The 12,922-nt window shown below is 38.7% G+C and overlaps 1 protein-coding gene across 3 annotated transcripts in view; it reads right to left on the bottom strand.

Annotated features, from left to right (window-relative positions):
- LOC136562576 (cadherin-12) overlaps window positions 1-12,922 on the bottom strand; it is a 527,265-nt gene that overhangs the window by 36,665 nt on the left and 477,678 nt on the right. For 2 of the 3 annotated variants that reach the window (XM_066559495.1, XM_066559505.1), the window contains exon 8: window positions 3,949-4,202. In XM_066559495.1, the coding sequence (XP_066415592.1) occupies window positions 3,949-4,202 (254 nt within the window). Of the gene's footprint in view, window positions 1-3,948; window positions 4,203-8,616; window positions 8,640-12,922 lie in introns of those variants that run through there. The other variant, XM_066559513.1, reaches the window with a different exon arrangement.

Below are 12,922 nucleotides of genomic sequence, written 5' to 3'. Positions count from 1 at the left end.
AGCAGTAGCGAAAACAAAATAACAGATAAGGGAAGCTACAGGTCCATATAATTGATAAGAAAGGGAGAAAGAGGAAAAGAAGGAGGAGGAGAAGGAGGACAATCAGGAGAGGAGAGGTCACATGAAAAAGCTGGTCATTCAACAAATAAATTTGAAGGAGTGAGACAAATCAAATAGGAACCTGAAGTTCCCTGTTCCTTGACCTCATCAGAACTTTGAGACTTGTGGAAAGACTACAGTTGCCAGCCAGGTGATGTTGAGATAACAGGACTGACAGTCAACAATAGAAGGTCATGAGGCCACAACAGCTAAAATCCCTTGCTAGAGATGGGGAAATTGAAGGAGGAATTGGAAAAGAAGGAGCAATTTGCAGTCTTTAGAGATGGCCTCTCTAAAGCATGAGGGCATGAAATCCATTTGAGGAAGACCTTGTGAATTCCCCAAGAATGTGGAGCACTGCACATGAAGGTGTCTAGTACTTGAGAGAATTAGAAGTCCTGGAAGTGCTTTATAGTACAGTAAAAAGTGATAATGTCCCTGTCTAGGTTTAGGGACAAATTTTAGGAGAAAATGCCCTGTAATGAGAATTTTCTCTAAAGAAAAGGGTTTTGATAATCCTACTTGCCAATAAGAGAAATAAATCCTAGTGGGTCAAAGTGAAAAAAAATACGAAACAGTTTATTAACAAAGAAAAATACCAAAAAAGTGCCTGCAAGGCACAGAAAAGGACTGAATAAATGCTAGATACTGAAATTTCAAAAACTTGACCCCAACCCCCCACCAGACAGCATAGCCATGAAGCAAAGATGGTATCAGGGAAGGGGAGAAACAGGAGATAGCATAGCTACTCGGGCAGAATAGATTGGAATCTTTCTGATGTTATTCTCTTCCTCGCAGAAGGAGAAGCTGGTGGGTTTAAGTGTCCTTTCTTGTGTTGGTTTAGCTGCTTTGAGGTCTCAAGTTTGGGGCAGACTCCCCACCAGCTCCCCACATGGGCCAGAAAAAAAGGAAAAAAAAAAAGAAAAAAAAGAGCAGAAACAGTTCAAGAAAAAAAAAAAAGAAAAGAACAGTTCAAGGAAAAAAAAAAGCAGCTCTTTCTGGGCATAAGCAGACAATTATGAAATAAAGAATCATTATAAAATCACCGCAAGACAGTCCCTAAAGATCCAGAGGATGCCCTTTACCCAATGACTATATGGAGGAAGGTGGCTCAAAGTGCCCAAGAAGCACCATCATATAACAAGTTGTCCCAAAACAAAAGAGACTATGGTCTATTTACTGCTGGATCTTTCTGCATGGTAGGAAACCATTGGAGGTGGAAAGCTGCTGTGTGGAGTCCTACGCAATGACTGCTGAGGGAGAAGAGAACCTATCTGCAGAAGTGAAAGCCATCCAACTAGCCCTAGAGATTTCTGAATAAGAAACATGGCCTGTATTCTATCCTCTACACTGACTCCTGGATGGAGCCCAATGTCCTGAGGTGGTGGTTGCAGCAATGGAAGAAGACTAAGTGGCAACACAGGGGCAAACCCATCTGGGCTGCTGTATTGGGGCAGGACATCACTGCACAGGTAGAAGATATGACTCTGAATGTAACTCATGTAGATGCACATGTGCCCAAAAGTCACACCACTGAACAACACCAGAACATTCTGGGACATGGTTCACATTTTTCTGTGGGCATGAACCAGCTGAATCAACTCATAAACATGACCCTGGGAAGACTTACGGAGCTTGTTGGTGTAAGGGGTCACCAGGAAGAGCATAAAATGTAGGGGTATTAACTTAATGTATTAATGTAGATGCACATTTGGACACTTAAGTAGTGAGTTCATGGCTAAAAAACGTAGACATGGACATTATAAAATGGCTTAGGATTCAATATTCCAGTGAACACAGTACGTGGACAAACCATCGAGAGACAATTATTTTTCTTGTGTAGTTGCAAATACAGAATCAGTAAAAAGCACTTGAGTCTCCTAGGAGCATTTGTGAAACAAAAAACTCTCACTGAAGACTGGTTATACATCCAAATGATTCCACTGTCATATGAAAAACTGCTCAACAATGTGAATAAAGGCTTTCTATCTGGTTGCAAGAGAGTATGGTTTTAAACAGAATATTGACATCACTGGGGCTATTTTCATGGGCTACCACCAGGGAAAAAGGTTCAGACTTGAGTCTTTGTTAGTGAAAGTTTTGATCCTTTGTCAGAGATGGAATGTGTCACAGACTCATAGACAAATGCATTTCTATATTTAAAAAAATGAAGATTATATTAAAAAAAAGTGAAACAAACAACAATAGGAATAGTTTTAGGCAAAAATTAACAGTGACTTGACAAAGCAGGAGCTAAACAGTCACTGTTATATGTTAAATTTTTGCATATGATTACAAATAACATGCTTATTGTATGTTTTGAGAGTATAAGTACTGAGCCAAAATATACATAATTATTAAACATGGATTTAAAAAGTCCAAATTCAATTTGTAATCAAATATGCATGAAAATGCATGCACTCGGGAGACACTAGTGGCATTTTCCTGTTCTGTCAAAGTCCCATTTGATAAACATTAATATTTAAAGACTGATGACATGCACTAGGTCTTTAAAATTTCTTATGAAAATCTGGGGATAAAAATGTTTCCTGAAGTCAGGTAGGCCCAGCACAAATTGGTACTGGAAGTATGTGTTAACAACTGCCTACATCTTAGACTGTGTCTAAGCTTTGAGGAGCTTCCTTATGACTTGGTTCACTAATCTTTTTAATGTGGCTGTAAATAGGTTCTCAAAATCAATATATTACATTTGTATACCAGATCCCCTCTCCTTTTTATTTCATTAAAATAAGCTACAGCAATAAATGAGAGGCTTGCCTGGCAGGAGTTTCCTAGTGCTGAACACAGCCATGTTGGTCAGCAATCATGTCCCCACATCATCAGTCAAGACACATGCGATGATTGTTTATGAGAGCATTTGTTCTTTGCAAGATGTAGAGAATAAGTGGTGAAAGGGGCAGTTCCATCACTCATAGGAGTCTAACTCATATAGACATAGCAAGTAAAACCTTCTTTCTCACTACTGTACTTTGGAGATATTTTTGTGGAAAACCCAGTGTAGAGGACCAGACCTAAGCGCATTTTGTCTCAAACTTTCTGAGCATTGCTACAGGAAAGGTGTGATCAGAGAGGATCCTGCAGAGGTGGGGCTGAGCTGTTCTCAGCCAACTTCCTGCTCCACCTTGAGACTCATTCTCAGCTTCCACCTGCCAACTCATTTCCTGGAGAAATGCTGTCTGTGCATGTGCTAACAAAACTGTGTGAAAAATCTACTTTACATAAGAGGTGTGGACCAGGTTAACTATAAAAGTCAGGGATTGGGCCCCCTCAGTCTCTCTGGAGATGTGTTGTGGCATGTGAGCCAGCACAGTTTGAGGAGCTTGTTGTGGGAGTTGAGAACCTATTGAAGTGTATCGTACAAAATTAAGGGTTATCACTCTTGTGGAAGAACATTTAAGAATTTAAGGGCTTGTTAGCCAACACCTTGTGAGTCACACTAATATTGATGGTACAATAATATCATGAGAGTTCCCTGACATGTGTCTTTGTTCACACTGAAGGACAATTTATAGCAAATATCACATCCTCTACCAGTGGGTTGTGACACCCAGACACCATGCTATTCCTGAGTCTTAGCACGCCATCTCTGAAGTCATGTCAGTGTGTGCTACCTTACATGATCAGTATGATAAGAAGCTGTGAGCACTTTATGATAATTCACCCAAACGAGCATCTCCTTCCAATATTTTTTCAGAGCATCAGTTACCTGTTACAGTGACAGACTAGGTATATTTTATATCTTCATACTAAGTTCTTTGCCAGTGCATCCAACTGTCAGTAGCACTCTGGGTTTTCAGAGAGTTACTAAAGGAGGAAAAGCTCTCTTACCTAACTGAGCTGCTGCCAGCATCAAGGTCTTGTGCTGTCACTGCACCTATAATGGTCCCCACAGGTGTATCCTCATAGACTTCCATCGTGTACATGGGCTTGCTGAACACTGGAGGTTCATCCATGTCCAACACATTTATCTTCACAGTGGCAGTATCTTTGAATGGACCCACTGAATGAAATCGATGGTCAAGATGGAGATTGGAGGCCTCCACCTTAAAGGTGTATGCCTTCTTTGTTTCAAAGTCTAATGGCTGTAGAAAGAACAAAAGCAAAACATTAGATTTGACTAAAAATTCGACATTGCAAAATCACTTTGGTTGGATTAATCTGACAAAATTTAAGATGCCCTTTGTGTAAAATTCATCTCCTGAGCTAATCAATCATTTAAGTTTGTTTTGCAGTTCATCTTATGCTAAGGTGAATTTTGAAATAGGCCAGATGAATCACAGTCAGGAAATTACTGCCTCTCTACATCAAAAAAATCAGGATGACTGGCATGGATGTAAACAGTTACAGTGTAGATGTCTGAAGTTAAATGAGTGAGATTCATCTCTTGCAAATGAGCTGAGTGAAGGTTAGTCAGAGATTTGCATTTGCAGCTCCCATGCACCAGCAATCAGCTGTCTCTAGCGGATCCAGCTCCTTAAATAGAAGATTTCCTGGTTTTTTTAGCAGGAAAGTCTTTCAGAAGACCATGACAGTGATAAAGATGAGCCTAAATGTAAATTCTGATATATACTAATGAGTCAAACCAAACTTCAGGTACAACTTGGAATGTGAGTTCTAACTTGATCTGAAAAAAGCCTTCCCTGTAAAACGTCGATCTTAGCGGTGAACTGCTATTCATGCCATATGTTTGATCTGCATGTACTTTGCAAAATGCAGACTTTGGCCCTGTCTTATGATTCTAGGTGTAATTCATAAGGTCTTGAAGATGACACAGCAGCTTTTGTGTAGTTGTGTGCAGTTTTGACAGAATGTATCCTGCAAAATAAGGTTGTTTTGATGTGGGTTTCTGTCAGCGCATATCAATTTAGTGCCTTTGCTTCTAGAAAAGTAATCATCTCAAAACCCTCAATACAGTCTTATTTAGTTGAAAAGATGCAGAAGCTTTATTTTCATTTAAAGGGTTTATCTGCATTGGCTTTCATGTTGTTTTTAATGTTTCTAACAGAGCCTTTTCCTGATGTCTGGGTAACACTGGCACCTAGTGGTTTCTGCCTATAATTGTTAAGCTGGAAATTTGCTATCAGGAATGAACAAAAAAAGCACACGTTCACATGTCTATGAACAAGAATATTTTAATGTCTGTTATTTTTCCCCAGTGTTTTCAGACAGTTGTCACAGCCAGGATAGATTTAAATTCTTCAGTTTTCTGTCCTTGTCACAACAGGACATAATTGGCCAGATGACTGGTGTAAATTGAAATAGCTCCATTAAAATCAATTGAGTTACCTTGACTTGCATTAGCTGAACCATAATGATTATAAATCCTAATAAAAGACTCTTTCATTTAAGTAGACTAGATGCTAAGTCTTTTTTTTTCTTTGAGCTGGGGACTTAAAATTAGCCATATAAATTTTAATGCCATAGAAATAATCACACTTGAAAGTAATTCACTACCAAACACAACCATCCTCCTACAGACAAAATTACCAGAAAAGCCAGTATGTGCTGTACCTTTGTGTCTGGACTGACAGAAAGAAGAAGAAACAGAGCCTGAGAAGAAACAGATGAAATTAAGTCTGGTAGATCTCATGTCCCAGTGGTGAAACCCTAAGATGTTGCCTTCACTAAAAAGTGACACGTTGGTCCATTATCTAAAATGCTGCCACACTATATTTTCATTTTCTATACTACTCATGCACACTTGTTATGCATTGCCAAAATAATTTTACCCAAAAAAAACCCAAAAAACCAAAAAACCCAAGACAACTCTTCTCCAGATATTTATATCGATTGGTAACACATTTTCAAAAAACATAATAAGAGGAGAAATATGAAGTTTAAGGACTTAGTCTGGAGAAGAAAAAGTAGGGGTTAAACTAGAGATAAATGATTAAGACAAAGAAAGTAAGAAATCTAAGCTCCCACATAGGTAGTAATTCTGGGTAATACCCTGTAGATATCTTTCCTTCCACCAAAATTGCATCAAAACTTTTCGTATTGGCTCCTGTATTACATCAGTATATTTGCAAAGAGAATTATTAATGGAAAGAACCATAATTCATGCAGTCTTTGCAGGCTGTCTTTCACCAAATTACTCTTAAAACACTTATACCAGTTCATGGTGCATGGCAGCCCCCAGTCACAACATTTCATGGCGCAAGGGGAGCAGAAAGCAGGAAGATTTCAAACAGTTCTTCTGTCCATTGGTATGTTCAGACTGGCATATTTCACTGCACAGGTACCCAGGGAGCAGGAAAATGGCTGTATTATTTTTCTATCCCTAGCATTATGGGGAAATACTAATGTATATTTTTAAAAAGACAGCATGATCCCAAGAAAAGATAATGTTTTTCCACTGTAACCTCAGAGGAACTCATCCTGTCTTTCTGTCCTTCTATGGGTCTGATGATAAATATAGTTAGAGGTTATGCAGCCAGTGCAAAGCACAGATGGCAGTCAAAATAAGAAGAGACAGGCTGAAAGTGATGAGCCATCATGAGAGAAGGAAATCAGTGTCAGACTCCCACAAAACAGCAGAAATTAACCTTTAGCCTAAGTGAGGCTAAACCTCAGCTGAAATGTATGGAGAGTTGGGAAATGTTGCAAGTGGTAAACCTAGGACTTAAATAGAAAAATACTTTATACAACATGTATCATGTAACAAGAGTATGGTTTTATTGTCTTGTGTGTATGGGGATTGTATGCTACGATCTCCTGATCAGTTCTGGTTTTCCCATATTTGAACAGTTAAGTCATATAGATAGCTTTGACAGTTTAAGATTTAGGCATTGCTCTGAATTGTTCAAAGTCTGCCTGAAAACAGTAGAATTGAATGTCTGCATAAGTCTCAGGCAAAACCCTTTGGATTTTTTGATTTTTGGTTTAAACATGTTTAAAAACCATTTTATTATATTTTTAATTTTTAGTAGATATCACTAACATCTGTCCAGTTAATGAGTAGTCCACACAATATTTTACCTGTTTTTGTTACTAAACCAGAAAAAAAAAATAACAAACAAACAAACAAAAGAACTCCATCACTGTGTTTTGCTGTTATATAATAGCTGTCTGAGGGTGCTCAGTCCCACTTTTATTTTGAATCTGGAATGCTGTTAAGGAGACAAACACAGTAGAATGCTTGAATCATACAAAAAACTCCAAACCACTCCTGTAAGGCACTTAAAATGTTTTTTCAATTCATCAGATTTTAATGAAATTATTTTATATATATTTTTAATAGGCAAGAGAAATATTTATTCCTTCTATAAAAGTAATTACATGCAGGTGGTAAATTTGAATATGGCTTTTATTTTGCAATTTTTTTTTTTTTTGCTGCAGTAAACAGTATTTTTGCCAATAGTAAGGTGATGCTTTATTAACTGTGAACTAATCAATAACTGGAGTATTTCTAATTGATATTATATATACCACTGACAGAACAGATGTATTTGGCCCCCTCAACTTGTCCTCATCTGCTTTTTCCTATGTTGAGGTTACAAGCTGCTTTATACAGCTGCCTAGTAAAGTGCTATCAGCATATACACACCTGTGCACAGCAAAGCCATTCTACAAATCCTCAAATCAAATGCATACTGACAAATCACTTTACCTTGCAACTCTGTAAGCACCATGAATGGGCTTATTTAGTATGACTAGGACAGCACAAAAACAGCTCTGTATAAGAAATAAACATATTTTGAAATATTGCTGTTTTCCACATTCAAGGCAGAAGTTAAGAAATGATGCTATAGTGGGAAAGAGAAATATTTCAAGAACTGAACCAAAAAAATGGTCTGAAAGATATAATGAATTCTAATGATAAGCACAACAAGGGTGAAAAAAGAATTACCCTGTCAGTTTGTTCTGCTTCACAAAGAGGCAGGACTGGAAATTCCAGAAATTTCTGCTTTTTATCCACAGATATCCATACATAAGAAATACTGTCTCACATAAGAGAGTATTGTTTCTGATAGAGGCTTTCACCTACAATGATGGAAAAGCTGTATTTTGGGATGAGATTTTAAGCCTCAGGACATATGGATAGTTATGGAAAGTAAGACTGGGTTGATAGGAAGTTGATAGGAAGTGCATAATAACTTAGGCTTGACTTCATACTAGCATTGTGCAATTGCAGAATAGCTCTGGGTCATATGTGGTGGCCTCAAAAGCTGAAAACACTTTCCCCTTCAAATGGGTTAAGCACTGATGCATTTTGTTAAATTTTGGCATAAGACAATTTGTTGTGCATTGACACAATTTCTATATGAGCAGTTAAATTTCAGTAACTGGACTTCTGCACTGGATTCTAAATAGCATAAGGAAATAAGCGGTGCTAATTACAAAGTGCTAATTACAAAGCAGGTTTAGTAAAGGCTCTAGATCAAGCTGGAGCATTCATTAGTTAGAGTTGAGAATGCACAGTAAAAAAAAATAAGATTTGTAGTGAGTATTTCAAGATTTGATGGCAAGTGGGCAAAATATATGTCTGATCTGTACCTGGAGAAGGCAAGAAGATGACCATTGTCAGGGATTCAGTTGTTTGCTGCTCTCAAGCGTCTCACCCATTTCTGAAGGTGTCTTTCCCTGTTCCAGGGAAAACCAAACCAAACAGCTCTATCCACAAAGCCTGAAGGTCTCCTCTTCCTTACTTTTCCTGTTGTTCTTTGTGATTGTATCTGCACACAGATCAGTAATTTCAGCCTATACTGAAGGACTTAATACCACCCGCTCTTCCTTCTCAAAATGCACAACCACTATTTGCACTCCCACAAACCCATGAGTTATGATTACAGGCAGACAGTGTCTGTGCTCAAACTTGCAGAGGAAATTCCCTGCCTTTGGAGAAAGAATGGGTGGGGTGGTGTGGGATGAGAAGTCTGTACAGTTTTGGTAGTAAAGCAAGGAGTAGCTTTAACACAGTTTTCACTGAAGGACATTGGGAGTCTGCCTTATGCTCACTCTTGTGTGGTACAGGTGTTCTCAGACTGTTCTTAGATTACAGCAACATCCCAGATGTTGTTAGATTACAGCAACATCCCCGAGCTAGGTACATGGGCTGTCCCACGGGCAACACAACTGAACTTAGCCCACAGTCAAAGCACTATTTACTGACTGCATTTAAGGCTTCTAAAAAGCCTCCTGAGGTTAAAAGGAAGCACACATTCCTAATACTTCCCTGCAGCTTCTGGTTCTGTTCATTGTCCCACAATTTCTTTTATTTTATCATCACTACAGTTACTGTTTCTCACTGTGTAATGCTATGCCATGCTGGGATTTCAGGGCCACAGCTTTGCTATCTGATCAGTAAGTTTTGGTCATGGTGCACGACTTAGAGAAAACTAAGATGTGTTTGTCCTCTGAACTTCCACTGAACCATGTAGAGAAGTTCACCGAGTGCAGTGGAGCAGTGTAAGATCACAACAGGTGGAGCTTAGAAACAGTTGTTTTCCAAGGTGTTAATTAAACACTGCACAAATTAGTAAAGCAATGTCTTCAAGCATAACAAGTTCAGTATCTGAACCCTTCTCAGTTTCTGGATTAGCACATCCTGAGCTAATTAAAAGTCTTCTGCACAAAAATGGAGTTGTTGTATAAACTCATCCTTGGTTTAATAAATTTAGTGACAACTTTCAGAGAAGGTTGGAACCTTCTATTTTCCTTTACCATTGTGCCTGTTCATTAAAGATTTCAAAATCAGTCCCTTGCCTGGGACTGATGCATCTGAGGTCACTATACTCTGGCATAAAGGAGATGTCCCCTTCTGTCACCACCTTTTTTATAGCTTACACCCACCATAGTTTGCTGAAGATTCAGGTACAATAGAAGATGCTATCTAAATACCAAATGCCGTAAACATTTTATTAAACAACACTAGACAAGGGAGGGAATTATAATTCTATTCCTAACATAGCAATATTTCTATCTCTCTACAGAGAACTTTCTACAGCACTACCCTAAAGCCAAGTTTCCCTCCCCTTTCTTTAGGGATATGATTTTCCCTTATTTTTTATTTTGAGAGAAAAAAATAATTACAGTACTAACCACACAGTGGTGCTAGATGGCATTTGGATAGTTTATTTAAGAGAACATAAGAAAATTTTTAATACATGTAATTAGCACAAGAGTAGTAGTAATCAGACTTATATAGGATCATGGCACAGAGAAAAAACAAAAAAAAAACCCAAAAAACTCAAAAAAACCCCACAAAAAACCAAAAAAACCCCCCAAAAAAAGAAAAAAAAAAGTGAGCAACCAAAACAGAAAAAAAGATTATTTAAGATCTGCAACTTGTCCAGCTGTAGCTGTTCTTACCAATTTCCAAAGCAGAGAATGGCACCCCTGAAGTAGAGTATGGCCTTCTGCATCTGTCAACACACTTAGTGTGCTAAAAGGAACAGTTTACTCTGTGCAATTATTTCTCATCAAATGTATTTTCCACCAAAAATAAAGGTAGTCCAGGAAGGCTTCATTTTTTATCAATTTTGATATAGAAATCTCTCAATGTTTTTCTGCATAATAACAGACCAAAAAAGCATCTGTGCAGTGATGGACAGCTTCTGGCTGCAATAAATTTTTCAGGAAAAATAAAAGAAAATTTTATAAAAGGTTTTGAAGTGGCTCAGCACTGAATTACTGCAGCACTTAAAGCATATGCTTACAGAATATGCTACAATGGAGAAATTGTGAGCCTGTTTTTAAAGCATATAGCACTTTCTATTAGTGGCTTTCACTGTTTATTATTTTTAATTCTTAATTGAATGTGTTGATCTTATTCATTTACCCACTTTCATTTTTAAAAAGACTTCAATACATACTTAAATATTTGCATAACTTCACAAGGTCAAATCAGGTTGTGTCAATTTTATTTTTTACTTCACCTTTCCAATTTTCTTTCTGCATGCCCTAATGACATCTTAAACATTTTCTGAGTTGCCTGCCCACTTTTCTAAAGATTATAGAGCCTCTTTTTTCTCCTTAGTTTCTTCAAAAGCTCCCTGTCCAGACAGGTCAGTTTGTTGTTTTTTTTTTTTTCCTGCAGCTGTAGCTTGTCCTGTAGCTCATCTTTTGACTCATAGGGATAGAAATCTTGAAGGTGCAAAAGCAGGCTTTCCTGAGATATGGTTTTCCTTCCTAGACCTCTTTTTTTCTAAGGGCTGTTTCCCAAGGTACTCTCTGATCAGCATCCTGAAGAGGAAAAAGTTTGCTTTCCAGAAGTTCAGTGTAAAGCTTTGTTGATACCCCTCCTTGTTTCATCAAACATTGAAAACTCTGTGATCACTGTACCCCAGACAGCCTCTGACCACCACATCTCCCACCAACCCTTCTCTGTCTGTAAACAGAAGGGCTAGCAGAGCCCACCCCTAGCTGGTGATCTTCAAACATCCTCCAGCTGCTTACAGAATAATATATCCACCGCTTCATCCTGCTTGGGCAGTCTGTAACAGACTCGCACCAGGATGTGTGCCTTGGTGGTTTTCCCCCTGATTCTTACCCACAGGCACTCAAACCTCATCACCATTGACCTCAAATTCTATCTTGTCAAGAGACTCCCCAATGTACAGAGCCACCCCACCACCTCTCCTTCCTCTCCCATCCCTTTGAAAAGCCTGTGACCATCCATTGCAGCACCCCAGTCATGTGAGTCATCCCACCATGTTTCTGTGATGGTGACTATGGCATAGCTTTCCTTCTGTGCCATGGCTTCCAGCTCCTTGCCTGTGCAATATTAGTGTACATGCACTTCAGCTGGGCTGATTTCACCCTCGACTCAGACTTACCACCCTTAGGCTTATATCTGAAGAGCCTGGTTTCATCTCCTTCCCCCTTCAAACCTAGTTTAAAGGCCTCTCAATCAGCCAACTCATGGCTAAAATCCTTTTGCCCTTGTTAGATAGATGAAGCCTGTCTGACTCTAGCAGGCCTGGTGCTGTAAAAGTTACGCCATGATCAAAAAACTCAAAATTGTGCCGATGGCACAAGCCCTTAAACCACTTATTGGTAGCATGGGTTTTCCTGTTCCTTTCATCATTCATCTCTGCTACTGAAGGAACTGAGCAGAGCATTGCCTGCTCTCCTGCAGGAGAGCAATCAGGAGTTCAGGCAATGCTCAACTCATCAGGAGTTCAGGCAATGCTCTGCTCAGTTCCTTCAGTACGAAGGAACTGAGCAGATTTTCATCAACCAAATGACCCAGAGCCTTGAATTTCCTTTTTAATTACCCTGGCACCCTTCTTATCAACATCATCACTGCCAACCTGGATAGCTAGCAGTGGGTAATAAATACATTTAACCACAAGTATGGAATATTCTATTGTTGTGTATGAAAAAAAAAAGAAGTACAGAGGAGGCTTAGGACAAAGAGAACTGAATCCTATCAAAAACCTGCTCCTGATGATGAAAAATTAATTTTTTAATGGTTCCTACTTACTGCATTTCCCACTGGCAGTGCATATGGAGGGGAATGCAGCTGCTCAGCCTGACAGCTCCAGATGGACCCATTTTTGAGTCATCTGCATGGAGGGAAAAAGGTGACCAGAAGGGTTTTTAAAAATGAAACTAAGTCTACAAATTCCCATTAGGAGGAAACAGAACACTCAAAGCTTTAGTCAGGAAAGAAGGGGGGTGTTAAGAGGTCAAAGACTTTGTGTCTCGTTGACAAATTACTTCCTGTGAGTATAGTGGCTTCCATTTTATGTGATTAAAACTAGTAGAAGAGTCAGTGACTTGATATCATCTTGTTCTTTAATGCATCCATGGATAATTTACTATTTCCCAGGTCAGGAGGTTGAAGCCAGGACTTCCA

This window comes from Molothrus aeneus, chromosome 1, assembly GCF_037042795.1.
Source record: "Molothrus aeneus isolate 106 chromosome 1, BPBGC_Maene_1.0, whole genome shotgun sequence".
NCBI lineage: Eukaryota > Metazoa > Chordata > Aves > Passeriformes > Icteridae > Molothrus > Molothrus aeneus.
This window is presented reverse-complemented; position numbering and strand designations above follow the sequence as displayed.